The sequence below is a fragment of the Adiantum capillus-veneris genome, chromosome 18 (genome assembly GCF_014529385.1).
Source record: "Adiantum capillus-veneris isolate H3 chromosome 18, ASM1452938v2, whole genome shotgun sequence".
NCBI lineage: Eukaryota > Viridiplantae > Streptophyta > Polypodiopsida > Polypodiales > Pteridaceae > Adiantum > Adiantum capillus-veneris.
The window spans coordinates 18,685,341-18,706,304 of record NC_140948.1 but is presented as its reverse complement, the minus strand read 5'-3'; the positions used below and the strand labels follow the sequence as shown (position 1 = coordinate 18,706,304).

The 20,964-nt window shown below is 44.7% G+C and overlaps 1 protein-coding gene across 1 annotated transcript in view; it reads left to right on the top strand.

The window, feature by feature from the left end:
• Nucleotides 1-20,964, top strand: part of LOC147435303 (pantothenate kinase) — a 77,785-nt gene that overhangs the window by 19,512 nt on the left and 37,309 nt on the right. Inside the window, exon 7 of the mRNA XM_086488383.1 lies at nt 19,247-19,333. Within this exon, the coding sequence (XP_086344509.1) occupies nt 19,247-19,333 (87 nt within the window). The remainder of the gene's footprint in view (nt 1-19,246; nt 19,334-20,964) is intronic.

Below are 20,964 nucleotides of genomic sequence, written 5' to 3'. Positions count from 1 at the left end.
ATCTTCATAAAAGGTGTAACTTTTAGAAGAACCGACCAAAACTTGTCGACATAAGCCGTGACTTTCTCTTGTTCCTTCTGGGCGAGCCAGTCCCATTCCTTTCGAATGTCCTTCTCGAAATCTGGTGGAAGAAATTGTTCATAGAATTCAGCTTTGAATTGAGCTTAGGTTCTAGCTTGAGTACCTTCCAGAATTTTGGCTAGCCACCAGTTGCTTGCAGTCTCTTTGAGATGCATCCCAACATGACGCAACTTGGATTTTTCTGTGAAGTTTCCGTTGGCAAAAGCAACTTCAAACTGCCTGATGAGAGATAGTGCCTTGGAGATATCTCTCCGTCCTGTGTAGTTATCAAACTTCACATCCTTGTCACCGGATTTGAAAATCCGCATCTTGCAATGACGTCTGCGGTTATCCCTCTTGAACTGGGGCTTCTCTTTAGTAGCATGTAGGGAAGTTGTAGGAGTTTTCTTCTTGGGAGAAGATTTAGATACTGTATGAGAAGTAGATGTAGTAGTATAATCAGGAGAGTATGATGGAGAAGAGATAGAGATATCCTTGCTTTCATTAAGCAGAGAGAGTTCTTTTTCTTGGCCCTTGCTCTTAGAAGGCCGTTTGTCCTGATCCGCAGATCCCTTGTGCGTTTCAACACCTTTTTCCGCACCATCCACCTGCTGGTTGCTTCCATTAACAGGATTTTCTTGACGCCCATCGGCATCCGTTCCTTGTGGCTTCTTGATTCCGTCCAAAGCCTTTTGGACAGCCGGCAACGAAATGAGTTGTTGCAATTCTGCAAGTTGGGCTCGCACTTGCTGAAGTTCGTCTTCAGCGGTTCTTGCGTGGCTTGTCATGGTTCTTCCCGTTCCTTCCCGGAATCGTCCTTCTTTGCAGAGAAAGAGAGGAATCCGAGCTCTGATACCATTGTCACAAACGGGAGCGCACACGAATAATCAACAAGAGGAAAATAAATAATCTTTCAACTAAACACAGTTGAGGGAGAAGTTCGACATAGTATTTGGGACCAGAAGATGGGTTGGTCCCCCCCCCTTAAAGAGAATTCTTTATTAGGGAGAATCTTTTTACAAGCACAAGAACCGGAGAAAACCCCTCGGCTCTAAATCTCTGACTCAATGGTCGTTCCTTCTCATAAGGGAAATCCGAGAGACGAGCTCTCAATCCTTTTTCCGTCTGTACTCGGAGTCGAGACTCCGCAGACAATTTCCAAATTCCGTTTCCGGAATTCCCGAGCGTAGGCCGAAGCCTTCTCGCTTCTCGTTCGCGATGAAGTACCTGCAAACACACACACAAACACGCGACAACAATTCGTATGGCGAATCCACAATTGATACCTGTCGCTCTCGCGCGGGAAAAGCGACTTCCGTGCTTCGTAGTCTCGCGATCGCTTGCGGTAGAGTCTTCTCTTGCTGACGTTGGTAACCCTCTTTCAACGAGGGCATGTGGTGCTTTTATAGCTCCTTGGCCACGGCACGAATAGCTGCTCGCGTAGAGATCGCGGCCGGGTTTTTTTTTTTTTTTTTTTTTGCGCTGCTTTACCCGAAATAGGGAGAGAGAATTCGCTGGCTGGTTTTGTTGCTTTATTTTCTAAGTGGCTGTCCACTTATTAAGTGGGCGGCCTGCATATTTTAAAATTGGTATGAACCTGCTTAAAAACTCAATTAAACCTTATAAGTTAAAAACAATGCCTTTCACAACATTTCCCAGGCGTCCCTGGATGCAACCACATGCACGAATGCAATGCAAACATAGATTCCTCGCGGGAAAGCGTCTGCTCTTCCTGGAAAACTCGTTAAAATATTCCGCTTTTTAAGAAAAGCTTCTCAGAACCCATCTTTATTCTTGTGCTTGCGTCTTTACGCGTATTCCTCTTTCCAGTTCAGGTTTCCTGCGAGACCCACGAGATAATCCCTTTCCGATGCTCCCGTCACCCCATCACGTGACGCATCAGGAATATTCGTTTCCCGGTCTCTCCCACCGAACTAACGGTAAAACCTCTTCGCGATGCTTAATGTCACCCATCATATGACGCATCAGAGTTTTCTGTTCCTGATGGCTTTTAATAATTCCAGTAGATCTACAGTTCCTAATCTTACGGTTCAAGTGCACATCTTTAAATATCCTAATTTCAATAAAAAGAAATTACTCGAGAAAATAAGAAAATAGTCCATTTAGCAACAGGAAGTTAGAACGCAAAGCAAGAAAAGCAGAAAGAATGACAGAATTTGACCGTGAATGCAAAGAAAGAAAAGCAGAAATGGATCGCAGACACGCAGAAAGAAAATCAGAAAGAGAAGCAGAAAGAAAGGCAACCATAGATCGTGAGCATGAGCAAGCGCGACAAATGCAAGAGTTGTTGCGACTCTTTTATTAAGTGCAGGCACAAATGCAAGAGATTCGGGAAAAGGAGACTCTCTTAGTCTCTTCTTCTCCAAAGCATGATACACAAGATTTGCATGATGATAAGCATGATGAGTTGAATGATAATGATGAGCATGATGATTTGGATGACAATGACAAGGATGATGATTTGCATGATGATCAAGTTGTGATTTCTCACAAGCATGATGATCAAGATGTGATTTCTCACGAGCATGATCATTTGCAAGATAAAGATGTTGTGATTTTTCACAAGGATGATGTGTTAGTTGATACTTTCTCTAGTGAAGCTAACCTCATTGCAAATTCGATCAATCACGAAGAACGGATCTTGGCTCTCGACTCGAGGTCCAAAGAACCCCCACAGGAAGATTCGATAGATTCCGAAGAACCGATCTTGGCTCTCGAGCCTAGGTCTCAAGAACCCTCACAGAAAGTATTATGTGCTCGCACGATTAGTCGGCAGGCATTTCTCGAGTGTTTCATTCGTGATCGTTTCTTGTATTTTAGTCAGCGTCTTTATGTGATCCCTTTTCTTAGGCATGACATATTGTATGTGGAGCACGTTTCGTTCATGAATGAGCACGGATGTATGCGGATTTCTCATGAAAAGCTGAAATGTTTGCATTTAAGAAAGTCACATTCCATGTTTCTTCCTTGGCGTGACAGAGTCGTAGAAAGAGCACAAGCAAGTATGAGCACCAAGCATGGACATTTCTGTTGTGAATTGCCACAATTGATTGCTTTAGATCAAAAGAGAAAGATTCAATCTCATTGTTTGCGTGTGTGTGGTGGACAGTTTGGCACTGCGTCTCTTTGTTCATCTACATTGCATGCACAGTCTTTGAGGAAGACAATATTTTTTCCAGTCACTTTACATGGAATAGGTATGTTCATGTTTTTGTGTTGGAAGTGGTTTCAAGAATTTTCAGCCATGGAGATTCTTGAAGAAGAAAGACGCATGACTAAAGACAAACTTGAAGCATGGAAGAAGCCACAGAAGATTTTGTGTCGCTTTCGGTGCGGCCCAAAGAAGAAGACTTTGCAGACCTTTATGAAGTTCAAGTATCGCACGACCCACACCTCACAGTGGGCCGGCGAAGAGTCCTTTCGAGGATTTTGGATGTTGTTGGCGATCTCCCTTGACGCCATACAGTTCGGTACCAGTACCTCACTTTGAAAAGGAGGGGATGTCACGTGACACATCCAACTCTATGTGTCCGTGGACAAGCTACAACATGACCAGGGTTCAGTCAGTCGAGTCAGTCTAGAATAGGAAGTGATCTGGCACTTTTGTGAGCCTGTTCGCAGACCGTGCATGTCCAGGCACTTAGATTAGATGCATATCCTTCGGTTGCACATAGCAGGATCATCAGCATTCCCATCAGAATTCATCAAAATCCATTAGGAGAATTTTCCAGTGCATTAAACCTATTTTCCCTATTTTTGACATTTTTCACTTATTATTTTTAAGTGACTTTTGTTGGAAAGTAGGTAGGGCAAATTATTATTTTTAAGTGACTTTTGTTGGAAAGTAGGTAGGGCAAATTGAGTAAGTTTGTATATAAGCAAACCTAGGCTAGCACTAATTGGCAGAAGAGGCAGCAGGAGCACCTGGTAGCAAGAGCACCTTGCTCAATAGGCAACTTCTGAGCAAGACCAACCCCCGCGACAACTCTGGCGTTTTCTCTCAACAGAAGGCCTAGCGTTTTTGCACCAGATCAGCCAGCGTTTTTGAACTTGCAGATTCCCAGCGACAGTAGACAGCAGATCAGCCCTAGCGTTAGCAGATTCCCACAGCAACACAACAGATTTCCTAGCATTAGCAGATTTCCCTGCAAGGTCAGGTTTCAGCCCTAGCGTTTTTGGTTTGCAGATCAACCTCAGCGTTTTTGCAGATCATCGCGACAGAATCAGCCATAGGACCAGCGTTTTCAATTTTCAGCAGTCAAACATCATAGATCAAGCCCCAAACCTCGCAGATCTCACCTTCCCGCAGCAGTTTCTCGCCGCACGATCAGATCCAGAATAGTTTGCAGATTCAGCCCGGAAAACGCAGATTTCAGCATCTGCGTTTCCAGCGCGTCGTCGTCGTACTGTCGTCATCGACATCGTCACCGACATAGAGTCAAAATTTAGCAGATAGAAGATTGCAAATTTCAGCCCTTAGCGTTTTCAGGTTTCAGCCAGTCTCATCGTCGTCGACATCGTCGGCAAGTCCAAACGTTGTAGAGATTTGTGCAATCATAAGTAGACCGCTCTTGCCATAGAGAGTGGGGCCTTCGGAGGAGGGGTTCTACAATGTCTCTGGTGTTGTATTCTCTTCTCTATCTCTCTCTCGGTCTCATGCACTTTCACGCACATGTCCATTCACTTTGTTTGTGTTCATTGCACTCTCTCATTAAGAACGGAAGGCTCTCTCTGCCTTAAGAACAAAAGGAACTGTGAGCACAGTTCGGAGCACTCATCTTGAGCAAAGTTCAAACATTCATTCCGCTGCACCTAATAGTAAGTGTAACAAACTTGGACACTCCAAGTCAAGAATCAACCGCGACAGCACCAAATAACCACTTCAAAACAATTCACAGATCACAATAGATTTGCACTGGCCCGGCGGAGTTCCGTGCCTAGAGATATTGGCCCCAAAGACTGGCGCCCCTTTCGGTATTTCTTTTTGTATTAATCAATCATCAAAGTACAAGAGAGCGGTTAGGGTTTCACTCTCAGACTCTGCGTCCAGATGCTCTGAGAAGTGAGGCCCTCACCACTAATATAAAGGTTACAAGGGATGCCCAAAAGCAGAGCCCCAAAAGCTTTTAAAATCAAAAGCATCAGTTCTCTCTCTCTCTTAGAGAGTCTTTTCTCTTTTTTTTTAATATAAAAAAAAGCAAAAGCAAAATTCGCGTCGCTCATCATTTTCCAAAATTTTTTTGAAAAAAAAAATAAAAATAAAAAATAATCCGCCTCCGCGATTTCCGGAATTTAGGGTTTTTGGCAAAAATTAGGGTTTGCAGGAATTTTAGGGTTTCTGGCAGAAATTAGGGTTTCTGCTGTCCGCCACGTCATCACTTTGTGACATACCCCCCTCTTGAAAGCATTGTAATCGACCGCGATTACGCCTACAAAACACAAAAGCCATAAACCGTCTTAGCAGACACTGACTGTTAGTACCTACGTACTAGGAACACACATCTAGCACATGTACAAAATCGACAGTCACATCACACGACATCACAGGACATCACCAGACATCACAGGACATCACATGACATTCAACATTCATTCGGATCTTAGACCATGATTTATCGGCAATGTAGCTAGCAATCACATCTAGGTCCAATCGGGACCTCATCGATGTCCGATTGACTAACCTCTATTGCAACCATGTCTATTCGAGATCAATCAGACCAAAATGCTGCAGTCATTTCGGCTATCAGTTCCTGCACTCACAAGAAGTCAAGAACAAATCAGTATCATAATCAGGAATTCCATTTCATAAAGTCATCCAGCAGAATACTGTCAGCTCTCAGTATCCCTGAAGCTCAAAGAGACATCAGTGACTTTAGTATCAAAATTGAGGCATCTGTTGACAAAGGAGTGGAGCGACTCCCCTCTTGTGCATCCCACTGCACCAGATCTTCGGCCAAGCTGAGTTTCTGGGTTCCGTTTGGAGTAGACTATGCTAAACCAAAACATCGAGGTAAAGTTTCACAATCCGAGGAGTATCTGCTAGGTCCTCCTCCTCCATCCACTTCGCATCAAATGCAGGAAAGTTCTTGAACTTAACCAAGAACCGCCTTCGGACTTTACCTTTCTTCGTATCATTATGTGCCAAAATTTGTTCAGGAACAAGGATCTCCTCGTTTTCTTCCACTTCGGGTTGCTCATCAGGCTCCCCATCATCAGGCACATCACCCTTAACAGGGTTCAAGAGAGTCACATGCAATGCATTATGAATCCTCCAAGTATCTGGCAGGTCCAATCGGAAGGAGACATCATTTATCTTGTCAGTAATCTGGAAAGGTCCGTAGTATCACATACTAAGCTTTGGAAAAAGCCTCTCCTTTCCCTTTTTTTTTCCTTAGGCGTGCCTTCTCAAAAGTAAGAGCACCCAATCATCCTCCTTCAGTTTCCAGTCGCGACGATGGCGATCCGCTGCCTTTTTCTGTCGTTCTTGAGACTTCTGTAAAGTCTCGTGAACCTTGGCAAAAGCCGTATCCAAATCTCGCGAATATTCATCCGCTTCAAATTTCTAATCTTTCGTGCTCAGGAAGGATGGAACCTTCGCAGCAGTTTCAACAATCTCTCATGGCGTCTTCCCCGTCGAAGAGTGTATCGTGTTATTGTAGGCAAATTCCACCAAAGGTAAGTTCTTTTCCCATTGAGTCTTCTGATGCGAGATACAAGACTTCAATAAATCTAAAATCACTGAATTGGCAATCTCAAATTGCCCGTCAGTCTGCAAGTGGAACGATGACGAGAACTGCAACCGCGTCCCAATGTTCTCCCAAATTGCCTTCCAAAACAAACTCATAAATCTGGGGTCTCTGTCGGAGACAATCGTCTCAGGCGTGCCATGTAATCGGAAAATCATCGTGATCATTCTGTATTCTCGGGAGATAAAAAAAAATGAAATCCATTTCAATATTTTCCCAGGGGCGGGTGGGTGGGTATGGGTAAAGGCTGTAACAATCCCTGTGCCTTATGCCTGTCAAACTTGACCTTCTAGCATACCAAGCAACTGCGCACAAACTCTTCCACATCCTTCATCAGTCTCCGCCAAAAGAAATCTCTCTCTACCCCTTTCATGGTGGTAGCAATGCTGCGGTGACCCGTAAAAGGTGGACAGTGGCAATCAGTCATAACCTTTTCCCTCAACGGCTGTGTAACGCACAACATAGTCTTTTTCATCAAGTAGCCTTCCCGAAGGGAGTATCCAGCTACTGTCTCCCCATCCCGTATCCGTGTGAAAATATCTGCAAAATCTGTATCTGTGGCACACTGATCGACCATATCCTCGAAGCTCCTATAATGTATCGCGGAAATAGCCAGAACCAACGGTTTCCGAGACAAAGCATCTGCCACCACATTCTTCTGTCCCTGCACATGGACAATCTGGAAGTGAAACTGTGACAAGATGTTCGCCCACCGCATCTCCTTTTCCGAAAGCTGCTTCTGTGACAAGAAGTAGCGCAAACTCTGATGGTCTGTAAAGACAATAAAATCCGCTCCGAGTAGGTAATGCCGCCACTGAGTAAGAGCATGGATAACCGCCAAAAGCTCTTTCTCATAAATCTGTGCTGTCATCTCTGGCCTAGAGAACAAACGGCTCTCGTAAGCTATGACATGGCCTTCTTGCATCAAGACCGCACCCAGACTACGACCACAAGCATCACAATATACTTCGAATGACTTCTGCAAGTCCGACAAAGTCAAAATAGGTCCCGTAGTCAATTTCTCTTTCAATGTCTGAAAGGCAGTCACCTCTGTGGGTCCCCACGAAAAAGGTACTCCTTTCTGTGTCAAGGTATGCAAAGGGAAAGCAACCTCTGCAAACTTTCGTATGAACCGCTTGTAGTACGAACACAGTCCCAAGAAGCTTCTAACTTCATGGACATTCCTCAAACCGGGCCAATCACGGATAGTCTCTATCTTGGCCGGGTCCATTCGCACTCCTGCTGCTGACACAATGTGTCCCAAAAAGTGTATCTCTAGTAGGAAAAATTCACTTTTCTTTGCATTAATCACTAACGTGTGATCTCGTAATGCCTGAAAGACTTGAAGCAGATGATCTCTGTGTTCTGCCTCATTTTTGGAGAAAACAATGATGTCGTCAAAGGAAGTGCCAACAAATAGCCTGTACTCTCGAAAAATCCTGTCCATCATCTGGTTAAATGTCGCAAGAGCATTGGTTAAGCCAAAAGGCATCACCAAAAACTCAAATAACCCAAAAGTCGTCCGAAAAGCTGTCTTGTAGACATCTCCTGGTGCTATCTTGATCTGATGATATCCACTCTTCAAGTCAATCCTGCTAAAGCACGAGGATCCCTGTAACCTGTCGAGTATATCATCGATCCTAGGAATCGGAAATCTGTTCTTGATGGTGATTTCGTTGAGAGTGCTATAATCGATGCACATTCTCCAAGATCTGTCTTTCTTCAAAATCAACAACACTGGAGAGCAATACGGTGAAGTACTAAGCTGGACAAGACCCTTTTCCAAGAGGTCTTTCACTGAGTTCATAATCTTTTCATTCTGTACTCGGCTCACACAATAAGGTGGCCGATTCGGTGGTGTGCTTCCAGATATCAGATCAATGGTATGATCTTCAGGCCCTCTCAAAAGCAATCGGCATGAGCGTGGAGAAAAAAAAATCTTGGCGTTCTTTTCTTCAGGTCAAAACATATTCAACTTTTATCCATGGTTCAGTTCTCCCAAAAGAATGAGTAAGAAAACTGAAGTTCATCAAGTACAATCTCTAAGCCCTTCATTTATCAAAGTCGCTTTCTCGGCCCGGTAGTCAACCACGGCGTAGTTCTTGTGGTACCAAGGGATCCCGAGTAGAACGTCACTCACGTGCCCTGAACACCCCTGTCATTGCAAACGAAGTTTGCCAATGCTCGGTGTAATGGCACATCCCATCCGGGTGCCAGTCGAACTATCTCCGCCAGTGGCGTCAGTCTGTCGGGCGCAGTTCCAAATCGAGCCGCCAATTCCAAGTGAAAAGAAGGTGGCCTTGGCTCCTTCAAAAGAGCTTCTTGATCCTTCACTTTGCCCCAAAAAAAAACGGCAAAGTTTGTACTTTCATTCATTTGATTCGGTGCAAGTCCCACGCCATGTGGTACCAGTTCTGCTTTTCTATCTGCCTTTTCTGCCACATTCCTCAGCTGCCCTCGAACTCTCAGACCTGTCGTCGTCTTTATCATTCTGTTCTTTCTGTGCCTTATCAGGGCACTTTGCGGAAATATGTCCATGTTTCCCGCATCCAAAGCACTTCCCCTCTCTGATGAAGTGAGCTCTCTCCTCAGGAGTAAGCTTGGGTCGTGCATCCTTTTTTTTTCTCTGGGTTGCTCTTTTTCATTCTACTTTCATTCCCAGAAGTCTGTTTGGCTCGTTGTGTCATGGCCTCATCTGTGGGGTAGGTCAGACTGCCAGAGTGAATGGCAAAGCCCCGCTTCGCATGACTCATGAACTCCTGAATAGAAGCTGACTTCTGTTCCAAGCAGTGATCTCGGATCTCTGTAGGTAGACCCAAGGTAAACCGCTCAATTTGTTCTCTGAACGAGATCTTCTTGAATGAAGAGGCGGGTAGAAAAGAGCTCCAGAATCTTTCACAATAAGAATTCACTGTATCGCTCTTGGTCATCCGGAGATGGTTCCAAGCAGCTCGTATATCTCGCTCAAACTCTTGAGTCAACCAAGAAGAAATAAAAAGCCTCTAGAATTTCAGCCATGTAACTGGCACAGTCTTGCTTAATAGAAGCGTGGACCACCAAGTACGAGCATTCTACTCAGAGTAAGAGGCAGCTCTCCGAATCTTGGAGTGCTCTGAATAGCGTCCTCCCGCGAAAGCGATGTCAAACTGCTGTATAAGAGACAAAGCCTTCGAAGCATCTGAGTATCCTGAAAAGTATCAAACTTGATCGAGTGGCCACCTTCCTTAAACTCTCGGACTTTCTTGCTGTTATCTTCGAGAAAGTCATACTGGTTGGCTTTGTAAAAATTCTTCTTGTTCGCATAAAACTTTCCGTCATCGGAATCTGAGCTGTCTGTAGACGAGTCCTCAGTAGAACTGTCAGTCTCTAGGCGAGATGTAGCCTTCTTTGCCTTTTTCTTGCCTGTTCCGAAGCTTTGTGTCTTGCTTCGCTTTTTGCTTTTTTTCTGTCTTCTTCGCTCTAATCCGAGGAGCTAGAAGAACTGTCAGAAGAAGAAGAAGAAGAACTGGGTACTCCTTCAAATCGAACACGCTTCTTCCGTTTCTTTGCTTTGTCGAATGTCGACTGACGACCCAAATATCCCGGGAAGTCAGTGCCTTTCTTCTGCTTTTTGCCGTGCTTTTTGCCTTTCTTTTGCACGTCGAAAAGCTGAGCAATCCGTGCATCAACCACGTTCTCCAGTTCCTTCTCCGTATATTTCTTGGAGGTAGAAGGTTTCTTGAGAGCGGGTTTCGGGAGTGGTGTTGTGGTTCTCTGCCACTCCATCTGTACCTCTTTCAAAGAGGTCTGGTTCATATATTTTACCATCTACGGGTCCTTGGCAAAATTTAGCATCATCTTTGTTGCATCGCCAATCAATTGACGACGCTTCATCTCTGTTTGCTCCGCCTGAGTAGGCCGAGGCGGGCCATACTCTCTGTCTGAATCTTCGTTGTGATCCCAGCCCGCATCTCCAGATGCAGAGGGAGTCGACTGATCATTGCCTGAAGCCATAGGTGCCGCGGAAAAAAAATTTCGGGGATCGGATTTCCCGTAGAAGAGAAATCGGCCGTGCTCTGATACCACTGTAACAAACTTGGACACTCCAAGTCAAGAATCAACCGCGACAGCACCAAATAACCACTTCAAAACAATTCACAGATCACAATAGATTTGCACTGGCCCGGCGGAGTTCCGTGCCTAGAGATATTGGCCCCAAAGACTGGCGCCCCTTTCGGTATTTCTTTTTGTATTAATCAATCATCAAAGTACAAGAGAGCGGTTAGGGTTTCACTCTCAGACTCTGCGTCCAGATGCTCTGAGAAGTGAGGCCCTCACCACTAATTTAAAGGTTACAAGGGATGCCCAAAAGCAGAGCCCCAAAAGCTTTTAAAATCAAAAGCATCAGTTCTCTCTCTCTCTTAGAGAGTCTTTTCTCTTTTTTTTTTATATAAAAAAAAGCAAAAGCAAAATTCGCGTCGCTCATCATTTTCCAAAATTTTTTTTTTAAAAAAAATAAAAATAAAAAATAATCCGCCTCCGCGATTTCCGGAATTTAGGGTTTTTGGCAAAAATTAGGGTTTGCAGGAATTTTAGGGTTTTTGGCAGAAATTAGGGTTTCTGCTGTCCGCCACGTCATCACTTTGTGACAGTTAGGCTTTGCCTTCCAGTGTCAAGCTAATTTGTAGTGCCTTGACCCCATCCGGAGTCTGATAAAGTTGGTGAATATCGTCCTATTTACTATATTTTTGTTGCGTTTTTTATCCTCCCCCTGAAAGACCGGTGGTTTCGTGTTGTCTAACAGCTCAGCCACCTCTTTGTGAGTGAGAATTTGGACCCTTGCTCTGCTACGCCACGGATCGAATTTTCAGGTTTGGAGTTGGGAAAAAGTCCTAGGCGACTCACTTGCAGTCCTTGGCTTAGTGGTTCATGAATTGCGTTACTAGATCAGAATTTTTAGTGACATTCTCATTCAGGTGTACAAAATTCTTTTCTAAGACAGACGTGCGTGATTGCAATGTCCTGAATTCCTGAATGTGAAGGAATTCTATTTGACTGCCCGTGCTAGTTGCCGTCTAGGTATTCTCCATGAGAGTATCCTATTGCGGGGCAATGGTAGGCCTTACGGGCGATGGATGCTCAAAATCAAAAGTGTGATGCATGTTTATGTATGAATCCATGGTGCAGTGGTAATGTTAATAGGAAAAAAATTGTACCTTGTAAAAGAAAACATTGTGTGAAGCTTTGTCGAATCTTTGGAGTGCTTGCCAATGAGAAAAAGCAAGCTTTGGAATCTGATTGGCCTTGCCAAACCAAGTTCCTATGCCGAACTACCTTGCAGAGATCACTTCCGATGTCGAGAGCAATTACAAACGCATAATTTTATTGCCGGTTGCAAAAGTGAAGCTGTGTGAGCTTCAATGCTCCGAGGTTGCTTTGCGTGATGACCGAATTACGGTGTTGAAAGCGTGGAGAGCTTGCCAAAAGCCAATCTTTGTGCTTGAATCTTGAGATACGAATTCCTTTGCCGTAATCAACAACTTGGAGAATCTCTTGTGAGTGCCGAATGCTTTGTAATGTGCATCGGAAGTGAATGATGGTGTATGGCTCAGGATGAGTGAACAGTAAGTGCTCAAGGTTCCTTTTACTGACGGGAAGGGAGAGCCTTCCTTGACTTAATCAGAGAATGTGCAATGACCAAACAAAGTGGGTGAACATTGAGAGTGCAAGTGAATGAGAGTGCTAAGGAGAGAGAGAGAGAGAGAGAAGATACGACACCAAATGGGTTTTCAACCCCTCCTCCAAGGGCCCCTCTCTCTATTGCTAGAGAGGTATTTGCTTTAGATTGCACAAAGTATGGTACAATGCTTCTAGATGCTGTGGTGTTGATGACGACTATGTTGAAGACGACGATGGAGAATGTGACGATGACGACGAAGGTGTCGTCGTCAAGTCCGGGATCTGCGATGATGGCGACGAAGGTGTCTTTGTCAAGATAGGGATCTGCGATGACGATGATGATGTCAACGATGACGATGGTGTCGACGACGACGACGACGCTGAAAACTGAAAAGGCTAGATAGTTTGCGCTCACACCAAGGTTGCTTTTTCCCACCTCACGTCGATTGGCCGGCGGCTAAGTGCACGGTCCGCTCTCAATGAGTGAAAAGAGAAACAAGGGGAGGTGGGACAAGCCCTTCTTTCTTGGGTTTCCTGTCACTCTTCAAAAACACGATTAGGAATCGACACGCCAAAGTGGACTTGGATTACGTGCGACTGCAACAAATTTTTTTTCTTGTGGTCCTTTCCTTGAGTGATACAAAACACTGCCAAAGCTCTGATACCAATGTAAGGTGCAGCGGAAGTGAATGTTGAACTTTGCTCAAGATGAGTGCTCCGAATTGTGCTCAAGGGTTCCTTTTACTTATGGAAGCGAGAGCCTTTGGTTCCTTTAGTGAGAGAATGCAAATGATCACAAACAAAGTGGGAAAACATTGTGCATGAAGGTGCTGAGATTGAGAGATAGAGAGAGAAGAATACGACACCAAAATGTGTCAAACCCTCCTATAAGGGCCCCACTCTCTATGGCGAGAGCGGTCTACTATTGATTGCACAATCTCTACAATGCAATGGACTTGCTGACGATGTCGACGACGATGACGACCACCACGAGACGTGCTGAAAACTGAAAACGCTAAGGGCTGAAATCTACAAATCCTGTATTTGCTGAATTTTGACTCTATGTCGGCGACGACGGCGATGATGATGACGTGACGATGACGCGCTAAAAATGTAGATGCTGAAATCTGCGAATAGCGGGCTGAATCTGCAAACTCTGGCTCATCTGACCGTGCGGCGAGGATCTGCTACGGAAAGGTGAGATCTGTGAGGTTTGGGGGTTGTGGTACGGATACTAACTGCTGAAATTGCAAAACGTTGATGCACATGGATGTTCTTTCGCGGGGAATTTGTAAAACGCTAGGTGATTTGCAATCTGCAAAAATGCTAGGGCTGTTGCTGCAAAAAACGCTAGACAATTTGTTGTGAATCTGCAAAACGCTAGGCTGATCTGCAAGTTGCAAAACGATGGGGCTGATCTGCAAATGCTAAAAACGTCAGGCTGTTCTTGATGGCTGAAAACGCTAGGTTGTTCCGCCGGGGGTCTTGCAGAGAAGGTGCACTACTAGACACTTGGTACCTGCTGCCTCTTCTGCCACAAAGTACTAGCGCCAACATTTCTTATATACTGACCTGGCCAAATTGCCCTACCCAGTTTCCCAACAAAGTCGCTTATTAATAATAAGTGAAAAATGGCTAAAATAGGGAAATCAGGTTCTGTGCACTGTACTTGATGGAATCTGATGGTAATGTTGATGGTCATGTTGTGTGCAACAAGAGGATATGCATCTACTCTAAGTGTCTGGACATGCACGGCCTGCGAGCAAACTCACAAAGATGCCAGAACACTTCTTAAGCTGACTGAACCCTAGAGATGAAGTAGCTTGTCTACGTACACATAGGGTTAGATGTGCACCTGACATCCCCTCCTTTTTAAAGTGAGGTACTAGCACTGCACTGTATGGCGTCGAGGGAGATCGCCAACAGTGTCAGGAATCTTGGAAAGGACTCTTCGCCGGCCCACTCTGCTCCGTGGGTCGTGCAATACTTGAACTTCATAAAGGTCTGCAACGCTTGCTTCTTTGAGCCACGCTGAAAGCAACACAGTCATCTGAGGCTGCTTCAATGGTCCAACTGCGTCTATGGACGTAGGTCCACCTTCTTCAAGAATCTCCGAGGAGGAAAATTCGTGAAACCACTTCCAACACAAAAACATGAACATACCCATTCCATGTAAAGTGACTGGAAAAATACTAGTCTTCTTAAATGACTGTGCATACAATTGAGATAAATGACTGTGCATGCAATTGAGATGAAACAAGTGACGGAGTGCCAAATTGTTCACCAAACACACGAAAACAATGGGGTCGAATCTTGACTTTCTGATCTAAATCTATCAACTGTGGCAAATCACAATAAAAATGCCCATGCTTGATACTCAATCCTTCTTGTGCTCTTTCGGATACTGTGTCATGCCAAGAAAGAGAGATGGAATGTGAGTTCCTTGAATGCTAACATTTCATCTTTTCATGAGTAATCTGCATACATTCGTGCTCATTCATGAGTGAATGAGGTGCATTGTACATCTACGGCATGCCTATGAAAAGGAAACACGTAAAGACGATAACGAAAATACAAGAAACCGTCACGAACAAAACACTCGAACAATGCGTACTGACTAATCATGCGCACCAAATACTTCTTGTGGGGGTTCTTTGGATCTTGACTCGAGGGCCAAGATTGGTTCTTCGTGATTGTTCAAATGTGCAATGAGGTTAGCTTCACTAGAAAAAGCATCAACTAAACCATCATCCTTGTAAACAATCACATCTTTATCCTGCAAATCATGTGTGTCGTGCTTTGGGGAAGAGAAGACTGAGAGAGTCTCCTTCTCCTGATTCTTTTCAATCTTCGCCTGCACATTAGAAATGAGAGATGAAGAATGAACAACTTCCTACGGATGACAATGGGAGAGTCACTTTTGGCATTGAAAGTGAAAGTATTGGCTGCCCAATCAATGAGAGGGTTATGCTCACGAAACCATCGAATGCCAAGAAGCATATCACATCGTGAAAGAGAAGACACTACAAATTTTCTGCAGAAGGATGCTTGTTGAACAGTGAACAACACACCAAGGCATTCTCCTGTAATGAGAGTCCATATCAGGAGCGAAGCCTGACACCTCGAAAGGAGATTTCTTGCGAACCTCCAAGGGGTCTCTTTCGACAAGAGGGACTAATCACATCATGCATACTACCAGAATCAAACAAGACCACCATGTGTTGACCATTCACATGACCATAACACTTCATGAGAGACTCATCCAATGACAGGATCATGAGAAACTTGGGACACACGAGTGTTCTTATTTATGGCATTAACAAAGGATGTGGGTTCTGTGGGTTCTTTAGATTCGTTAGATTCAATCTTAGGACATGTTTTCTTTATAGGACCCTTGACGTGACAATGATAACATCGACCTTCCTTAGAATAAATGACTTGTTCTTCTGCTGTGATGTATCCTCCTATGATCATATGGGATTAGCTTAGGTTTAGAAGGTGTGTTAGCTTTACCCTTAGATTCATTTTGAGTGTTCTTTTTCGAGAGACTATTGGAAGATTGGCTAGAAGAGTTACCGTTCTTACCATTCTTACTATTCTTACTATTCTGAGGGTTCTTAGAATTCTGAGTGGTACTTGGAGAAGTCTTGTTTTCCTTCGGCTTTCCCTTATTGTGCTTTATCTCTTGTGCGAGAGCAATCGCTACCGCCTTGTTGAGATCGATTGGATCGAGTACCTCGACATCATACTTGATATACTCGTTCAATCCATAAAGGAATGCCTCCTTGCGCTCATCATCCGATTTGCGTAATTGGGTGCCGAGCTGCAAAACACGATTAGAGAAAGACATAAATGGCATACCATTTTGCTTGAGACCGCGCCAATCGTCCTTCAATCGTGCTAGGTACTCGGGTGGCATAAACCGCGCCTTGAGCTTGTCTTGGAAGTCGGCCTAATTGAAGGAAAGGCGCGCGTCTTCGTCGACTGCCTCTAGGTGCACGGCCAACTGTGCCTCTTACCATGCGTGGTACCAATTAATGGCATCACCGGCAAGGTACATGGCTGCTATTAAAACCTTGCTATTTCCTATCTTCTTAGTTGTCGCAAAGTAAGCATTAAATTGATGCAACCAAGAATGAATAATAGTAGCATCCATCTTACCGTCATACTCATTGAACGTCAACTTCTCGGTGACGGGGTGGTTCGAGTCCGAATCTCGGCTTGCGCCACTTGCTGAACCACCAACATCTTTGGCCGGCCCGGGTTTCGAGGTGAGTACTTGTAGGACCAACTCTTATATGCGTTGGTCTCTCTGCGCTTCATGCTCTAACTCCAAGGCCGCTCGTCTGTCTTCAGCCGCTACTCGTTGGGCTTCTTTTGCTTGCTCTCACTCAAGCTCAATAGTTGCCTTTCTTTCTTTGGCAGCCAAGCGCGCTTGCTCACGCTCACGCTCCAAGGCTACCCTTTTCTCTTCGGCCACCAAGCGCGCTTGCTCGTACTCACGCTCCAAGTCTGCCTTTCTTTTTGCTTTTCTTTCTTCGCGCTCACGATACAATTTTGCTTTTCTTTCTTCGCGCTCGCAATGCAAGATTGCCTTTCTTTCTTCGCGCTCGCGCTCGAAGGCTGCGCGTTGCGCTTCTTGTTGTAACATCATGTCCATCATCGTCTTGACCAAAGCCTCCTTAGGATTTGGTGCAATCCTTGGCGTAGAGGGGGAAGGGGGAGGGTCGGAAAAACCTCCTGGTGGGGAAAATTCTTCTTCGCCACTTCCATGCTCATCACCTCTAGGCGAAGTATCCATTCTGCTTCGGGTGATGACCATACACTGAGGTCTTGGGTTCTTAAGTTCACGAGGAACTTGGGTTCTTGGGGTTCTTGAGGTTCTTTCTTTAGCTTGCAATCTGTGTTAGAGAAGGATCTTCTCTTACCCGAGCTCCTCTCTTTCCCACGGGCGCACCCCTTTCTTAGTGTGTTTAAAGTTTTAACTTTGGAACAACCGCTCTAGACCAAAGAGTATTGTGCCTTTCGGCGAAAGGGCAGTCACTTTTGTGACATTTTGCTTTTTCCCACCTCATGTCGATTGGCCGACCACTAAGAGCACGGTCGGCTCTCAATGAGTGAAAAGCGAAACAAGGGGACTGGACAAGACCTTCTTTCTTGGGTTTCTTGTCACTCTTCAAAAACACGATTAGGAATCAACTGTGTGTGTGTGTGTGTGTGTGAAAAGCCTTGGGCAGATTTTAGAGGATGTGTTTGCAAGTTCAGTTTCAGGAACCTCGATCCAAACTACTTTGGTGACACTAATGGATGGAAAGGTATGGAGAGGCCCTTCGTATCTATGATTTCCTGGATGATTAGAGCCATGGCGTCAATACCTCATGAGATTATTAGAGTAGAGTTAGCTGCCGCTCCGGTGGTGATTGAGGCACTTACTAGATCAGTCTCTTCCATACATAGCTTGTGGGACCTTCCCAGAAACAGATATGTTCGGCTTGCTCTTGAGTCTTCCTGGCAGTCGGCCTTACACAGAGACACGGCCTGCTGGTATGGACAGATGACTTCTTGGTTCCAAATGCACGGTTTTGGCACGGACAGATTGCCTCCCCTCCAGTACTCTTTGGAGGCCCCCTCTCTCACTGTGACACTTATCCGCCAGGATTTGATTCAGATGGACACCAGGAGGACTTGAAAAGAGCCTACTTAGGAGCTGGCCACGAAGATGGCTTTTTACAGAAACATTTTTTCAACTCACGACAGATGGCTTTGTAGTCAAGCCCAACTATATGGATACACATTTATCATATGAGGTGCGGTGTGCTATTGGCCATATACACATCCTCACACTAGCTTGAGATTGAGAGTGGCAGATATAGAGTTGTTCTGGCTGAGGCCAGGGTATATGTCGTGTATGCCATAGGGAGCCAAAGAGAGAGCTGCACTACATATGTCATTGCTTCGCATACTATGGGATTCGCGGGCGATTCCATTGCTTATTCAGGGAGGGTTTTGGACCACTTTTAAGAGTTATGAAATACCAGGATCAGAGATGCTTGGGTTTGTTCTTGCTTGAGTTGAGGAGACATAGAGATTGCTTGTTGAGGCGACTGGAGAGACAGACTCAACAGCAGGTTTTTGGACTATTTCATGCCAGCCATTACCACTAGACAGCTAGAAAGGCAGGTTCTGCAGCAGAGTTCGGATCACATCTCCACTAGAGGCACACTGATTGACCGTGCGATGGACTTAGGGAGATCTATGCGTTCACGATTACAGAGGAGGGCATCCCAGCATAGACGGAGATTATAGAAGAGGATTCATATTATTTTGGCGTGTCACGCACGATGCCTAGTCAGGTTTTTGACGATGGAGGACATCGAGGAGATCCGACACCGACTGATGCTGGATTTGCTCTGAGCTGGAGGATTATCCCCCTCTTAGTAGCTTAAGTTTCTTGCATCCCTCATTATTTTATAGCTTTGTATTGACTAGAGAGTCCCTAGTATTTCTCTCACTTTCACTTTCACTAGAACATTTTGTTTAGGATGTTAAGTCTTTCTCTCAGCACACAGACTTGGTATTAGAGTCACCAGTTTGTAACTTGTTGGTCTCATAGGTCATTTTGGTCTTTTGTAGGCATTAATATATCATTTCACTTCATCTCTCTCTCTCTCTCTCTCTCTCTCTCTCTAAAAGGATACTCGTGCATGTTACTTTTTCAAGGAGCATAGTGCTACTGAAGACTTAATGCTTTTCAAATGCAGGTTGTGATTTTTGTGGACAATGCCGGGTCAGATGTTGTGCTTGGAATTTTACCCTTTGCAAGGGAGTTACTACGAGGAGGTACACAGGTCTGAATTTTAATTATCTATCCTTCTCAATAATGTAAATGCAGCATAAGAGAATCTGAAATACCTTTGTAAGGCTAAAGCACGAAATGACAGGGTTTGAAATATTTGTGTCAATAAAGCACTTTCTGTTCTTCATGAATTCAGAGATGAAACTATCAAGACTATAGCTGTCGGGTGAGCAAAGTATAGAGGGCTACGGTGTAGGCGTTGGCTGTGAAAACTATGTTGTTTTAAGATTAGGGTGCAGCAGACGGTGCCAAATTTTTGGGTTGTGATGCCTGTTGTCAGCCCTACATCCATCCTTCTCCAAGGAGGTCTATGGGTGCTTGTCTGATGTGACCACCAGCCATTGCTGATATGGTTGAGCATGGCCAGGTGTTCACAGCTTGCATAAGCCCATTGAGCAGCACACAGTCACACCAGGCGTATAGAGTGGCATGATTGTCAGCGGCTGCATAAGGGAACAGCTATGCTGCAGGGCAACAATTGATTAAGGAGCAATGAACAGTAAAGCTGGGTGAGCTCTACCCTCTGACTCAAACTGTAGAAAGCGTGGTTGCAAGCTGAGAAGAGATTGGATCACCTCATTATTGCCTCATATCCTGCCAGCCACTGGCGAGGTAGTGAATCCACAATAGACGTACCACAGAACTTTTACTTGACAAACACCGCAGACAAGACACTGTAGGGCGGAGTTCTCTACTGAGATGCACTGCCCCCCAAATGGTACTCTGTTTTATATTGATAAGTCATAAGAGTACAATTGCTGGGGAGTAATTCTGCAAATGTGGGACCGTGCACTGATCTGACAAAGTGTCCCCCTAGGCCTCACTTATAAAGAAACTAGGCGGAAAAGAAACTGATACAAAAAGTTGGCAATGGCGCCCTCAAAAATTCAACTGCTTCCAACAACATTTAGCTAAAAAAGCACCCGCGTCCACTGCCACTTCAATTATGTGCATAAAGAGAGACAAATCAACATGACATTGGGGACCAAAAAGATAGGCTGGTCCCCCTCCTAAACACAATCTTTATTAAGTGGGGAAAAGTCTTTTTACAAGCGCAAGTACGGGCAAGAGAGAGCGCTACCGTTCTCCTCCGTCCGGAGTGTTATTTTACTGAGAGGATGTAGACTATCTGTCTGTTGGTAGGAGAAAGAAATCCTTTCGTATGCTGAAATTTCGAAAGTCACTGCTATGGACCGGAGTTCAAACCGTTGTGAGGGGAGTTCATGCCCCAATGGAGTGCCAATGAATCATTCATGATGGTTAATAAAAAAGACTTGTTTATCAAAGCCTCAGTGAAACCGGCCTGTAGGCTTACTAAAGGGTGGTAAACTTTGGCTTTCACCGTATTGTATATTCTGTTTAACTTTAGCTGTACATTATGACACAAATTAACTTCACGAGTAAATTTGTGATTGGAATTCACCACTTTAAACAATCCACGACTTGGTAGCTAGAGTGTTCCCAAGTAGACAGCGACACCCTATAGGCCCTAGAGAGTGGCGCCCCTTTCGGTATCTGTTATCTCAATTAAACTTGGAGAAAACCTGTAAACAGCTACGAGCTGTCCCAGTTCTATTGGGCTGAAAAGTGCATACTCTAGCCCATATTTGGCAGCATAACGAT